At 43.0% G+C, this 13276-nt stretch overlaps 1 protein-coding gene across 7 annotated transcripts in view; it reads left to right on the top strand.

The window, feature by feature from the left end:
• Nucleotides 1-13276, top strand: part of MICU3 (mitochondrial calcium uptake 3) — a 599595-nt gene that overhangs the window by 259042 nt on the left and 327277 nt on the right. For all 7 annotated transcript variants that reach the window (XM_078678146.1, XM_078678142.1, XM_078678145.1 and 4 more), the window contains one exon: nucleotides 10891-10938. In XM_078678146.1, coding sequence (XP_078534272.1) covers nucleotides 10891-10938 — 48 coding nt within the window. The remainder of the gene's footprint in view (nucleotides 1-10890; nucleotides 10939-13276) is intronic.

Genomic DNA, 13276 nt, shown 5'->3' with positions numbered 1-13276 from the left:
TGGTAATTCTGCACTATACCAATTTACAATTAATCAAACAAAAATGAGTCTACTAAGCTTGAGCATTGGTCTTTTGTTTATGTAGACTAATTAGACTGAACGACTGTACATCAAATTCTTCCAAACTACACTCTCTCACTTTTTGAACCTTTTTTCAAGGGTAACTGCCAAAATTGTTTCTGACACCAAACATGAGCTGGTGACCAGTATTCCAATACAGAAAACGTAAAATTTCAAAAAAGATTTTTTAACACATATATCAACGGATGATTTGGTCCAACTGATAATCGATGCCTAAAAAGGTTTCAAATTGTTCATATCTTGCTTCTTGTCTGGGTGATAAGAAGATGTATACAATTCCCAAGTTTCCTCCAATATCCTACAGTGAAGGGATGAGGTCAATCCGTGCTATACATGAGTGACCAACACTGATTGGGTCAATGAGTTCCCTTTATTTTCAGTGTATGTATATTTTGTATTATGCAGAAATCCTGCAAACCCAAAATGGATCCTCCCACGTTTACCCATGTTGGACACCCCTGCGTTAGGGGACCTGCCACATGCCTTCTGGTCTGTACACTGTAGCATTTAAAACTATTCCACAATCGACGTCATTTTTTGTCTCCATGTACAAATATTTTTGTGAATATTTTTATAACTGCATGTTTTGCACTTTTAAACCAGGCCCATGTTCATATGATCTATAAAGTGTTCTCCCCCTCTGGTATATCTGCCGCTTTCTGTGTGTGAAATTAATTCATGGCCCGCTTTGGTTGTCACTCTCAAGTCTCAATTGACAACTTGACGGCAGCCGTAGTGTTGAGGAGCATCGGAATACACCAAAAATGTTTTTACCAATTTTAATAAAGTGCTTTGTTCTTTTGTTATTTCGTCATTTGACTTTAGACCTTAAAATGCAACAAATGGTAAATTAATATTATATTTTATGCTTTAATTTGTAAATACCTAGTTGACAAGCCCATAATACTTTTTTCTTGAGTTTCATAAGATTTGTAAGCCATTCGAAGAGAGAATTTAACTTACAGGTCTGCTTAAAAATAAGAATGAGTCATTTGGTGAACTGATTACTAAATAGTACAAGCACCTGAAAGAAAAGGGTAATCCACACATTGGAATCTTCTAAAAATCAGAGATGCTTCAAAAGACAGCTGACCCAGTTACGTTTAAACGTGGTCATTGCTATGACGTAGTATGACACTTCTCGGATTTTTGCTAGTCTTGTGACTCCATCCACTGTACACGTTTTGGTTAAACCCACGTTGCCCTTTTCCATTTCTGCGCTTTGTCTCGTGACCTCTGCGCCATCTACGTGATCTCAGCGCGAGGCCTCCACTCTGAACAGTAGTCATTCCAGAACCGTTCTCCCATAACACTCAGTGCGCTCAAGCAGAACTATCTGTCCGTAGGTCACAACGTGGCATACAAACAAAGCGCGGGAATGCTTTCAGGGGCCGCGAGATAGCTCTCTTTACCCTCGTTGACATGCGGCCTGACAGCGGCTCTTCCTTTCTTTGTCCTACAACAAAGAGGGTGGCATAACACAAAGGGCCCAGCAATCTTGAATAAAGTTTTTACATCTACTGACTGATTACCTGAGGATGTTTTACACCCCTCTATCAAAACATCAGTGGTATCTGATAACCAGATAAGTGTCAAAGGCTCGATCCTTTTTTCCAGTTAGGGTAGTAGCCACTTGGAAGGCCACTTATGTGGCTAATTCTAAGTTTGTGGTAGGTGACGCACAGAAGCAGTGACCCTAAGGGATTAGAGGCTTGTTGGTGTTTATTGCCAAACAAACTTTGCTTTTGTGGCTCTAGCCAGGGGACTGTTTTTCCACCATGTTTCTCATTATTGCTTGGATATTTCCTCTAGACAGTGTTGTCTGCGCAGGCCATAACACGGCATTTGAGGACTCCTTTTACTTTAATCACTCTAGACCCTGTTCACGAAACTCCTGTAATCCAAGTCATACAGTTCCAGCGTTTGCAAATCTTAAAATAATTTCAGGAGTTCTCCTTTGAAGCTGTGATTAGGAGAACTGGCGTGCGTGTCCATTCATGCAAACATAAATTTGTATACACTGCTGCTTGTGGTGATATCAGGAAAGAATACATTGTATTACCTTTTTTTTGTTTTGTATCCACAAGCAATATATTTTGTGCTAATTTTAGGGATGTTTTTTCTCCAATCTTACCTGGGAAACTGATGTACTCCTGCCAGGAGTACATCTCAAACCATTGTCACGGTTTAAAAATCCTGCAAAAGTTTCAAAATCAGCAAACTCGCGAGTTTCTGAGGAGCTCACCAACTTTTAACAGGGGGGAATAACACTGGTATACCACAACTCCGACCTTGTGAGTATATTTGCTCACAAGTAAATTAGGAGAGCATTTCTATAAGTGGTACATCCCATTAATGAGTGCAACATTAAAATTGTTATTGATTCTGTGAATCAGAAATTGGAATTTGCACTTTGAAATAAAGGTATTTGCATAGTATGATATAGGCACACTAATAGCTCTGAGAGGCCAGCAGTAGCTCCTTTTTCAAAACACCTATGCCAATGCAGTTGATACTTGTTAACCACTTTCTCATTCTAGCCCTGCCTATCACTCTGCAACCATTGGGCTTACGTTGGCCATTTACTCTAGCTATATCTAGGGTTGTGATTTGTTTGTATTGGACTGATTTTGCAGTGGCAATGCAAGTAAGGTTATCCATGGTACTTAGTGCACTGGCATACATTACTGTCTCGTTTACCCAACCTATAAAGTGTGCTTCAAATGATGATGTAGCAAAAAAAAGAAGTGATGAAAGGAATTCTTAAATTAATCTCAGCCCAGTGGCAATTTGTGGGGACTTCCTTTCGGACAATCCTTTTTCTCCAAAATACCAATTTAGGCAGAGACCAGGCATAAGCAAATCAGTCTTGGCCCTGTTCCGATAGAAGTATTCCAGCCCGAATCTTCAAGCCACTCCGCTCCACTACAGATATTAGCACAAGCAACCTCATATCACGTCTGTACTACTTAGTCCTCGTCGGTAAGGCATAGTTCCATTGGCATAGTGAGCATGGGCTCCACGTCATCGCACTTAGGGCCTCTACGTGAACAAAAAAACAAATGTTTTTGCTTGAATTCATCTCAGCCACAACAATCGCTTGGTGCTGCATTCTAGTCTGTTGTTAGTCCCATTGCCCTTGGCTTTATTATACTCATCATCTTGATCTGCACAACACAATACATCATTTTCTAATTACGCTTGAGCTAAATTAGCATTACCTAATTAACATTGCCTGATTAGCATTACCTTGTATTTTTTGTGCTTGCCATTTTGAAATAATCTAGTGAGGGACACAACATTGGTGTTTTTCCAGTTTGTTTTTCTGGCATGATCTTGATTATTAGGAATTCAGGTATCCTTTTGAAACATCGTGTTTCGGAAGACTTGCCTGACCTAATGTTTCTTCTTTGATTGTCCATTTCTTTCCACCTTCCTTTCTAATACTCTATTTGGGAAGATGGACAAAATGGGCCTGAATCTCTGAGTTGTATCTTCTGTGTGCAAAAATTGATCTGCGAGGTGAGCCGTAATGCCAGTTTTCGGAATAATAGAATTAGGATTGTGAATCATTTGTGCTCTTGGCATAAGCCTAGAGTTTACCTGGTTATTTGTTGTAGTAATTCTGTGACTAAGGGAGGACCAGAGGTGCTCTTGTTTCGGCGATGCTGCAAAAGGCAATCAACACCACCAAAGTATGGCTGTTCACAAACTTTAGCGGGTCACTGCCCTTCCTTGAAAGTTACACATGCAAAAGCCTAGGGCATGTTCTTTTCCAGGATTTGAACGGAAGAGATGTACTTCAGTATGTCATGGGGTGGAGGTGAAAGTGCTTTTTCCTCATGCAAAAAAGGTTTCCCTGGGGAGAAAATGGGAACAAAATCCTTTTACACATGTTCACAGTACATATACCAGTGAAATTGTCTCCTGTACAAATAATCCACTGATATTTACGAAGTATATAAAGAGTTCACCTGGAATTTTATAGTTTGCAATGATTTTTGAACATGCTTTCAAAGTTATATGCTAAACCAAAAAAATGCAAAAAGATCTGCACAAATTGCAGATTTGGACCTCTTGGGGGTGTCAGGAGAATGTAGGGCCATGGGCTCCAATTGTAGCAATGGGTGCCTTTTACCACTGGTGTACATAGGCTTCTATTTACTGTACTGTTGATCCTAAAACGGAGACCGAGCACACTCCATTAGCACATGACTCTCTTGATAATGACCAACCTGTCCGAAGCTCATTCAGAGGGTTAATGTGCTGTAGAAGCGCAGAACTCCATGAAACATGCAACTGCCATATATACATTTATTTGTAAAGATTGGTGCTTCCCTACTCTACTTCCTCTCATTTTATCTCTGGAGAAGAACGAAGTCAGAAGTGGGCCAGGGCTGTCTCTTCACTTAAAAAGGGCCATTGACTCCTATCCCCCACTCCCTGAATTCTGGTCCAGTACCAATATTTTCAGAAAAGCTTTGAAGACTAAAGCCTACAATTCACATTGCTTTCTTGCAAGCTTTTTCCAGTCAACCTCCGTTTTGATGCACCACTCACACAAAGCAGACCCAAAATAGATGTCTGTGTTTCCACAGTCAAGCACAGTATACATGCTGATCCTACTACCACACACAGGTGCTCAGGATATATGTGCTATCCATGTCCCATATGGATTTAGCAAAAGACTAGTTGCAGGTGACTAATAGACTCATTTAAACAGAAGAGGCCAGTAGGTAACCCTTCCTGTGCAGTGATCAGGAAATAAGGTCTCTCCTGCATATCAGTCTGATTTTGGCACCACTGTTAGTTGTCAGTCCTCTGCAGCCCAATGCACTTACTGTAGTCACAGCCAGTAAAAGGCACATGGTGTGCCTCTTCAGACCACAGAGTCTTTGTCAGTGAGCTGGCCTGGTCGGCATAGAGGGGTAATTATTAATTTTTGTCACTGAGCTGGCCTGGTCGGCATAGAGGTAATTATTCATTTTTATAACAATGCTCACTCCTCCACTTGAGAAGAACTTATTACAAACTTCAGAAACTCTCTTAGAGAGTTAGAAAACTCAAGCGGGGGGGGACCTATTACTATTATGGATGGGCGACTTTAATTGCTCCCTCTGCACTTCACACGTCACAGGTATGTGCCCTCTGATGGGTAAGAGATGAATTTCTAACGCATTTCGTCCACTCCAAGTTAGGGGATTCGCTCAACGATCTAATATGAGTTTGACCTGCGTTTTATTAATGAATGCTGCTCACCAGAAGAGAGCTTTAAGCTGACTTTTTTGGTAGAGGGGCCAATACGCTAATCGACTTCACTTTACTATCGTCCAGATACCAATCACTTGTGGCATCCTGGGAGACACTTAATGTTGCCATGAGTGACCATTATCCTATCTCCTTTGACCGAATATAGCAGGCCGGGAAACAACCACTAAAACTTCATATCTTACTCCCATTAGTTTAGCTAGTACAAATGGCTACACCATTAAATGGGCTAAGGTAGATCCTAACCTGTTTACTCAAATCTAGTTACGAAAGTGTATGACCAATTACTTATCTGCCTTTCAACAACTGTGGGAAACTGGCAAGTACTTGACGCATTTGGCAAGATCACAAATGAGATTAAAAAAGGTCTGACCAGGCACTACAAAACCCAGACTAAGAAACATAAGGGCTGGTATGATAAAAACTGTAGTACGGCACATCGTAATTTGAAATCTGCCTTACAGGAAGATCCTAGATCCAGTGAACGTGTAAGACACAATAGGAGAGCTTACCGGGTAGTCATCGAAAGAAGAAAAAAAGAGTTAAAAGTGGCACTAAGGCAAAATCTCCATGACGCATGCTTAGCAAAGAACAGCATAGCGTTCTGGAGAGCGGTCAATGCCCCGTTTCTAAAGGACACAGAAAACAACTCTATTGATATGGCTATACCTGGTGACTCTTTGGTTGAGTACTTCTCTAATCTATATAATAACCAACCCGGGCTAACCATTTCTAGCACTAATCAATCGTTGTTAGGGCTAGAGATAGATGGAGCAGACACTTTTCCCCTGGAGATTACATTTGATCATGCAGAAGTCGTTAAGGCAATCGAGGAAAGTCCTGCAGGGAAAGCTCCCGGACCGGATGGGGTCCCAATCGACTTGTACAAATCTGTGCTACCACTCTGGTCCCCGCTGATTACTAATGTCCTAAACCATGCAAATAGAGTTGGCTTCATTTCAACCTGGTCAGAGGCAGTGGTAATACCCATTTTCAAAAAGGGAGATAGAAATAACCATGCTTGCTACCGTCCTATCTCCCTCTTAGATGCCCTTATGAAGGTGGCGGGAAGGATTATCCTCAACAGACTTCAAGACTGGGCTGAGGAAAGGGATATTATCACGGACTTGCAACATGGCTACTGTTCTGGGAAGGGCACAATCGAACAAGGCTTGAACCTGGCACTCTTAACTGCAAAATACACTGAGGCCAAGAAGGAAAGCCTGTACATAACATTTGTGGACCTGAGCTCCGCTTTCGATTGTGTTGATCATGCGATACTGTGGAGCATTCTTTTTGACATGGGTGTGGACCAGCGGATCCTGACATTTATTAGGGAGTTGTACAGAGACGCAGGTGCTAGAGTACGCTATGGGGCGGGGGGCTTGTGCTCAGACAAATTCAACATCAAAAGAGGGGTGAGGCAAGGGTGCATCCTTGCACCCTTTTTATTTACACTATATATCAACTCGGTGGGCCATCACCTTAGGAAGTTTCAGTTTGACTACCCGGCTGTGGGGGGGTAGTCCATTCCCATCCTCCTCTATGCAGACAACGCTGCCTTAATGTCTCGCACCGTTGTCTGCCTACAGAGGGCAGTCACTGAATTTTCTGAATACATGAGTGCCCGCGGCCTAATAGTAAATGTGGCAAAAACGTATTCAATGACCTGTAGTACCAGGAAGAAAACAAGCAGAGCCATCTATCTGGAAACCAAAAGGATTGAAAACACTAGCTGTTTCTCCTATTTAGGAGTTACATTTGATAGTAGAGGCTCTTGGAAAGAGGCTGTCTGTACAAGAAGATTGGCCCTCAGTAGGGCAAACGGCGCCCTGATTAATTTCTCTAGAAAATTAGGCGGGAGACCAGTGCGCGAGCTTACACAGATTTATAAAGCTAAGTATGTTCCCATTGGTACTTATGGGGCTGGTCTATGGGGAATGGCCAGATCAGATCAGATCCAACATACTGAAAATAAATTCATCCGCTATCTACTTGCAGCACCAAATTCAATGTCCACCTTCTTTTCACATGGGGAAGTGGGTCTAAATTACATAGAAGACATCATCAAATCGTCCCCACTTCTTCTATGGCACAAAATTTGGGTGACCACTGAAACATCGTTAAATAGAGAAGTTGTGCGTGACTGCTTATCTCTAGACGGGGTAACAAAAATCAAATGGCTCAACTATATCAAGGACATGTCAGCCGAGCTGGGTCATAAAGAATATTTTGACAATCCATCCTGTCTAGAGAAAATCTCGAAAAAAACCTCTTAAAAGATCTATCATGGAACACCTAGCCAAGAAAAGGTGGCATAAAGAAAAACAGAAGCAATCTGCTATGGCCTATCAGCTGCTGATCACCCATGTTGGGATACAACCCTATTTACTGTTAGAGCCCAGCCCATATTCGAGGATGTTGCTGACCAGGATGGGCATGGACACTTTCTTTCGTTTAGTGACATTTCCTATATGTAATGATTGGTCTCCTCACCTAGAGAAATGCCCCTGTGATGTATTGTCATCCCAGACAAATATTCACTGTATCCTCTTTTGTAAATTCTACGTTATCCCCAGGAAAAAGTTTTTTATACCAATCCTAAAGACCTGGGGCATTAGAGGGTGCCTTGCTGCTTTTTCTAGATTGAAAACACTAGAATCACCTTTAGTAATGAAATCAGTCACCTCTTACCTAAGGATTGTCATTGCTTGGAGGAAAACTCTATGATATGTGTTGTTTTTCTGAATGTAGTTATTACCCTTTTTTTAATATCCACTTTTATTTTTTATACTAAAATGATCCCCCTACACGCTATTAAATGGCGGAGAAATCCTGTATGTTGTGATACATGACATGTTCTTCCAATATACTTTGTGAAATATGAATGCAATGGAAATTTTTAACTGATTTTTACATCTTGTCATTTTAATTGAATGTATTTTTTTATGTGTTTTAATGATTTTAACCAAAATCGAATAAAGCTGAATTTTGACCTTTTGACCTTGGACTACAGAGTCTTGCTCAGTGTCTCGTTCCCTGTCACAATTGGCCCTCAAAATGCATACATGTTTGCCCGGAGGCTACAAGTATCCAGCTTATTTTGCTGAACCCCGGGCACGGGTGCACGCTCTTTTGAGCCATGCCAGGGGTCTGGTTTATTTCTGCATTTAATATTCTGCAGTACCGTTTTAGGACCCATCAACAGAGGCCCCTGTACTCTAAAATCTTAAAGCAAAGGCCCAAACTCTAGGAGTGCTTAAAAACGATGGCAAAGTCTCCAGTGGTCAGGGTTAGGGTGATATCTAGAAACTTTACGTGGGGGGGAGAGGGTGGATGGGGGGCAGTCGTCAGGGAGCCGCTGCCCTTCTTGCACCCCCAAAGCTTTGGTTGAAAGTTTGTTGGGGCCTCCTGCCCTTCCTGGTGCACTGCAGAACAAAATAGAAAAGCAAATTTCCTGATTGCCCCAAAGGTTGCTGGGGCTCCTTTGCCCGGAGGCATACATACTTTATAAGCGGCCTCACGCCTCACCTAGGCCTTTCTTTGTTACAACAATCGCGTGTGGCCCCAAAGGCTCCCCACAACTTGCAGATCTCTGAACATCTGGCATGAGACCTGCTCCAGCATGCAGTCCATGTCAGCAGGAAGCTGAGGCCAGGCACATTTACCGCCGCCCCCACAAACACGGGCATGGAGCGGTGGGAGGAGAATGCAGTAAAGATGGGTTTCTTAAGGCCTAGTGGCCACTACATTTTTATTTTCCTTTTTGGAGCTTGGTTTCTTTTTGCAATTAAGCTCCATGCTCAGAATCTGTCCTCTGTCCAATCCCTGGACTTATCCTCTTCTTGGGGTCACCTGCAGTGGCACCCCGCAGCCATGAAGGATGACATCGTTCCAAGCCTGCACTTTTAAGCTCTCTGATGAGGGTTGTCCCTCTACAGGCCCAGTCAGCAGATGCTTCATGGGAGCCCCTTTCCCTCCGTGTCCACCAGCAGGTCTATCTCCCTACTGTCTTTCAGAGGGTGTTCTATCACCCCATACAGGGGTCTTGTCTTCGTCAGGGTCCCGTGAAATCCATCTCCTTTCTCTCTCGCCTCTGTGCTGAGGTTTTTTTAGTGGGTACAGAAAGTTCCAGAAGGTGGGCTTCTCTGTCAAATCCTGGGTGACAGATCATCATTCCACCCCGTTCCAACCCTCCTGCACATCATATGGGATATTTCAAAATGACATCTTGAGCTGGTCTGTTGAAAGACCTTCTCTGAGAAATTAAGCCTTGCCCTCTAACTACCACAGCTGCATGTTCCCTTCCCTCCAAAACTTTAAAGAGGAGCCCCTCCTGTGATTTGCTCTAGAGTTCTGGCTGCCCTTTTTTATTTCGGTGAGTTCAGGTCCTCCCAGACCACATGAAGTGTGAAAACCAATTATCACATGCAGATTCAGTCACGTCCGGCATTAATCATGTGTGTGTGTGTGGGGGAGGGTTGCACTGGAAGGGCGGGAGGGTGTGTGTGTAAATGTAATACTAAATAAAAAAACATACCAGTCTTCCGTCCGGGTCTCGTGTTTTCTCGGCTCCTGCCAGAACAGGAAGCAGGCAGCCTCCCTCTTCTCCCCTAAGCTATTCACAATGCTGCAATGGCAGCCCAGCCAGGGGCTTACTGGGAGGCCATTTTCTCCATGTAAGCTGCATTGCAGCCTGCATGGAGAAAGGGCAGAGTGTGCATGACTGGGGGCCGACCAAACAGTCATTGTGCCCTCAGGAGTGGGCACACCAATCCTCCCTGCCCAGCCCTGCTCGCAGAGCAGCCCCACCAACAGCCAAACCCTTCTGCTTTCTCGCAGTGTGAGAAGCAGAAACATAAAATGGTAGTTATTACCATTTTATGTTTCTGAGTCTTGCACTGTGAGAAAGCAGTTGGGTGACGCTCCATCCCCACCCTCGCCTTTCCAATGAACCGGTCCAAGCACTGGCAAAGGGCTCTAATTGTGGGGAGGTCTTTGAACCTCATGCTGGCCAGAAGAATACTAAACTTGACCCAGCAAAAAAAAATAGTCTGAATTCAATTTATGAGCTGATCCAAAGAAATATGACAAATCCTTAAGTGCCAGAAGGAGCCCAGATATGACAAAAGTGACATTGAATCTGCACTTGGAGTCCAATGTTACCATATACTCGGTGTGTCATATTAGTCTCTAGGCCTATCCTTGGCTCAACTGCACTTTGGTGCAGATTACAACCGTAATGTATTCTAAAAGAAGAAGACTCTCTCAGATAAGCACTTCAGATTTACACTATGAATGTCCACGGACAATGTTAGCCCTTCAGTGTGTCAGCATCAACCTGTGAAAGGTCCCTTCTGCAATAGGCTAACTGTGTGCAGATATCAGTTCTAGTCATTCTAAGGAGAATAGGGAACTAATGATTTAGATTTCTGTGTGTCCTGTTGTGCAATATATTCTATATTTCTGGTAATTTTTACTATTCTAAGGAAAGTCTCAAGAAATGTTGGCTAATATTTGTCTGTTTCTTTTATTCTCCAGGTGTTATTTCCTACACAGAGTATCTCTTTCTTCTATGCATCTTGACAAGTAAGTATTCTGCACACCTGTGGTGTGAACATATCAACAGTCAAATGCAAAGATGATTACATGGAAATATAGTTTTCTAATTCTGTAGATAACAAAGGATGATGACTCATTGCATCAACCAAAAGTTAAGTACGCACAAAAACAGCACTATAGTATAGGAGATTCTAGCTATTATATTAAATTCTATTATATTATAAAACATATCTTTCATGCAGGATTCTGTGTTATTCATTGTGGTATTACATTTCAAAAATGCCTAGTATTGCAAAAGAGCATACAGACCATGTCTACCAATAAAGTCCATATATTGCTAGGACAAAAGGTGGTGCTGTAGCATCAACTGTCATATTTTGTGGAAAGTGAACATTGTCCTAAACCCCCTTGTTGTGGTTGCACTACGATGCAATATTTTCCCAATCAACTAATCATTTTTGGGGAAAAGATTTAGGGGTCCATTAGGATGTCGGGCGGATTTCCCCCGCCAGGCTGGCGGTAGCCACCGCCGGCCTGGCAGGGGCAATCCGCCCGACATCCACTCCCAAATGCCCCCCGGCCATATTAGTATGGCGGGGGGGGGGACCGCGGTGGACGGAAAGACCGTCCACTGCTTTTCCGCCCCGGTCGCCTTGCGGCCGGGGCGGAAAAGGATTAATATGGTGGCGGTGTCTAATAGACACCGCCAGCCATATTATGATGGGGGGCCCTCAGAGTGAAGGAGGGGTGGAGGGTGCACACAGGGGGTACCTGTGGTACCCCCCAGCATTTGCATAAACAAAGCGGCAGGCATCGCGCGGTGCCTACCGCTTTCTTTATGCAAATGCACGCATACTTTTTTAACATTGTGGCGGGCGGTGCAGTGAGCACCGCCTGCCACAATGTTAAAAATGGGGGATACGCCCGCCACTGTGGCGGGCGCATCCTAATGCACACATCGGGACCTCGCCCTTGAGGCGGGCGGTCCAGTTTTCCGCAAGGGTGGCGGGCGGGCAAAGCCTGCCCTCCATCCTAATGGGGGCCTTAGAGTTTGATGTACGGGGTATGTTGTCACAAAGGCGGCAACAGAGATGGTCTGACCTTCCGTTTACCATCAACGGAGCCCATGTTAGCTCCATTGACAGAAGTAGGGGCCTTTGAAGGAAGGACATTATCCTGCCTGCCCTATTTGGGGAAGATAATGTATGTCTTTTTTTTTTCTATCACCTCCAGTAAAAACAAATAACCCTTCTTCCCCCTCCCAAATAAACCCTGAGAGAATCCTTGTAGGGTGGGTCATTTTTCTTTTCGTTCCACTCTTTAGGTATATATATATATATATATATATATATATATATATATATATATATATATATATATATATTTTTTTTTTTTTTTTTTTAACGTTTAATGAACAGCTATCAAAACAGACAGTGGCTGTCCATCAAACTTTTTGTACATTGACATTAACCACCATGATGGTCATTACTGTCAGTGTACAGAGATAAGCAGTGGGCCAGCGGTCATTTCTAAATTTGACTATCTGGATGGTGTAGGCACCCTAATGGATGAAGTACCATCTGTCAAGTTCTAGATCCGGCCCTTTGTCACACAAGATAGAATGATGCTCTTGTTTCCCTCACACAGTTTTTTGACTCGCCTGTGCAGTACTGAGCTTTTGCGCTTTTTAGTGTTGATCTATTGCTGGCTTGTTCTTACACTCCAATGGACCCTGGCCTAATCAACAGCATAATTATGCAGTCCTAAACATTTTGAGAATATGATCAAGCTGCCAAGTTTACTCTTCTCGAAAGATCTGTACCTCTCATTTTTGTCAGGTGTTCCCTATTTTAGTCAAGGCCCAAAATATTTGCATCACTATAGTTTGAATGTGCAGGTCTATTCCAATAAACTCCCACCTCAGTTAGAAATTTAAGACCAGGAGTGAGCGTAGTAACTTAAACTTGCGGTCAGTGGGCCGCAGTCCTAACAGCTTAGTTTTCTATGTGTACTTTGTGCCGCTGCTGTTATTTTCTGGGCATAGCAGTCCATTTGCAGCTTATATATTTTTATGCTATCCTTCTATGCAAGTCATCCTTGCACTGGCGTCCTTTCTAACAGCACTTCCCTGCAATGGAGGGAGGTTTATCTGACGGTCTATTGCAATTTCGGCTGAGTTTCTGGTTGTCCATATTACTTTCAATTGGGCACATGTTCAAAAATTGAGATCTATGTTTAAGTTTTTGCTTCTTGAGCAATCGAAAGAAAAAAACACGATTTGCTGCAAATTTGAGATTTCCTCTAGTGCAATTATTCGGGCAAACTGATTGCACACTGTTTATGCTATTTGGATTAAGAGAACCGA

This window comes from Lissotriton helveticus, chromosome 2_2 (genome assembly GCF_964261635.1).
Source record: "Lissotriton helveticus chromosome 2_2, aLisHel1.1, whole genome shotgun sequence".
Classification (NCBI taxonomy): Eukaryota; Metazoa; Chordata; class Amphibia; order Caudata; family Salamandridae; genus Lissotriton; species Lissotriton helveticus.
Note: the sequence above shows the minus strand (reverse complement) of the source record. Positions and strands in the feature narration are given on the sequence as shown.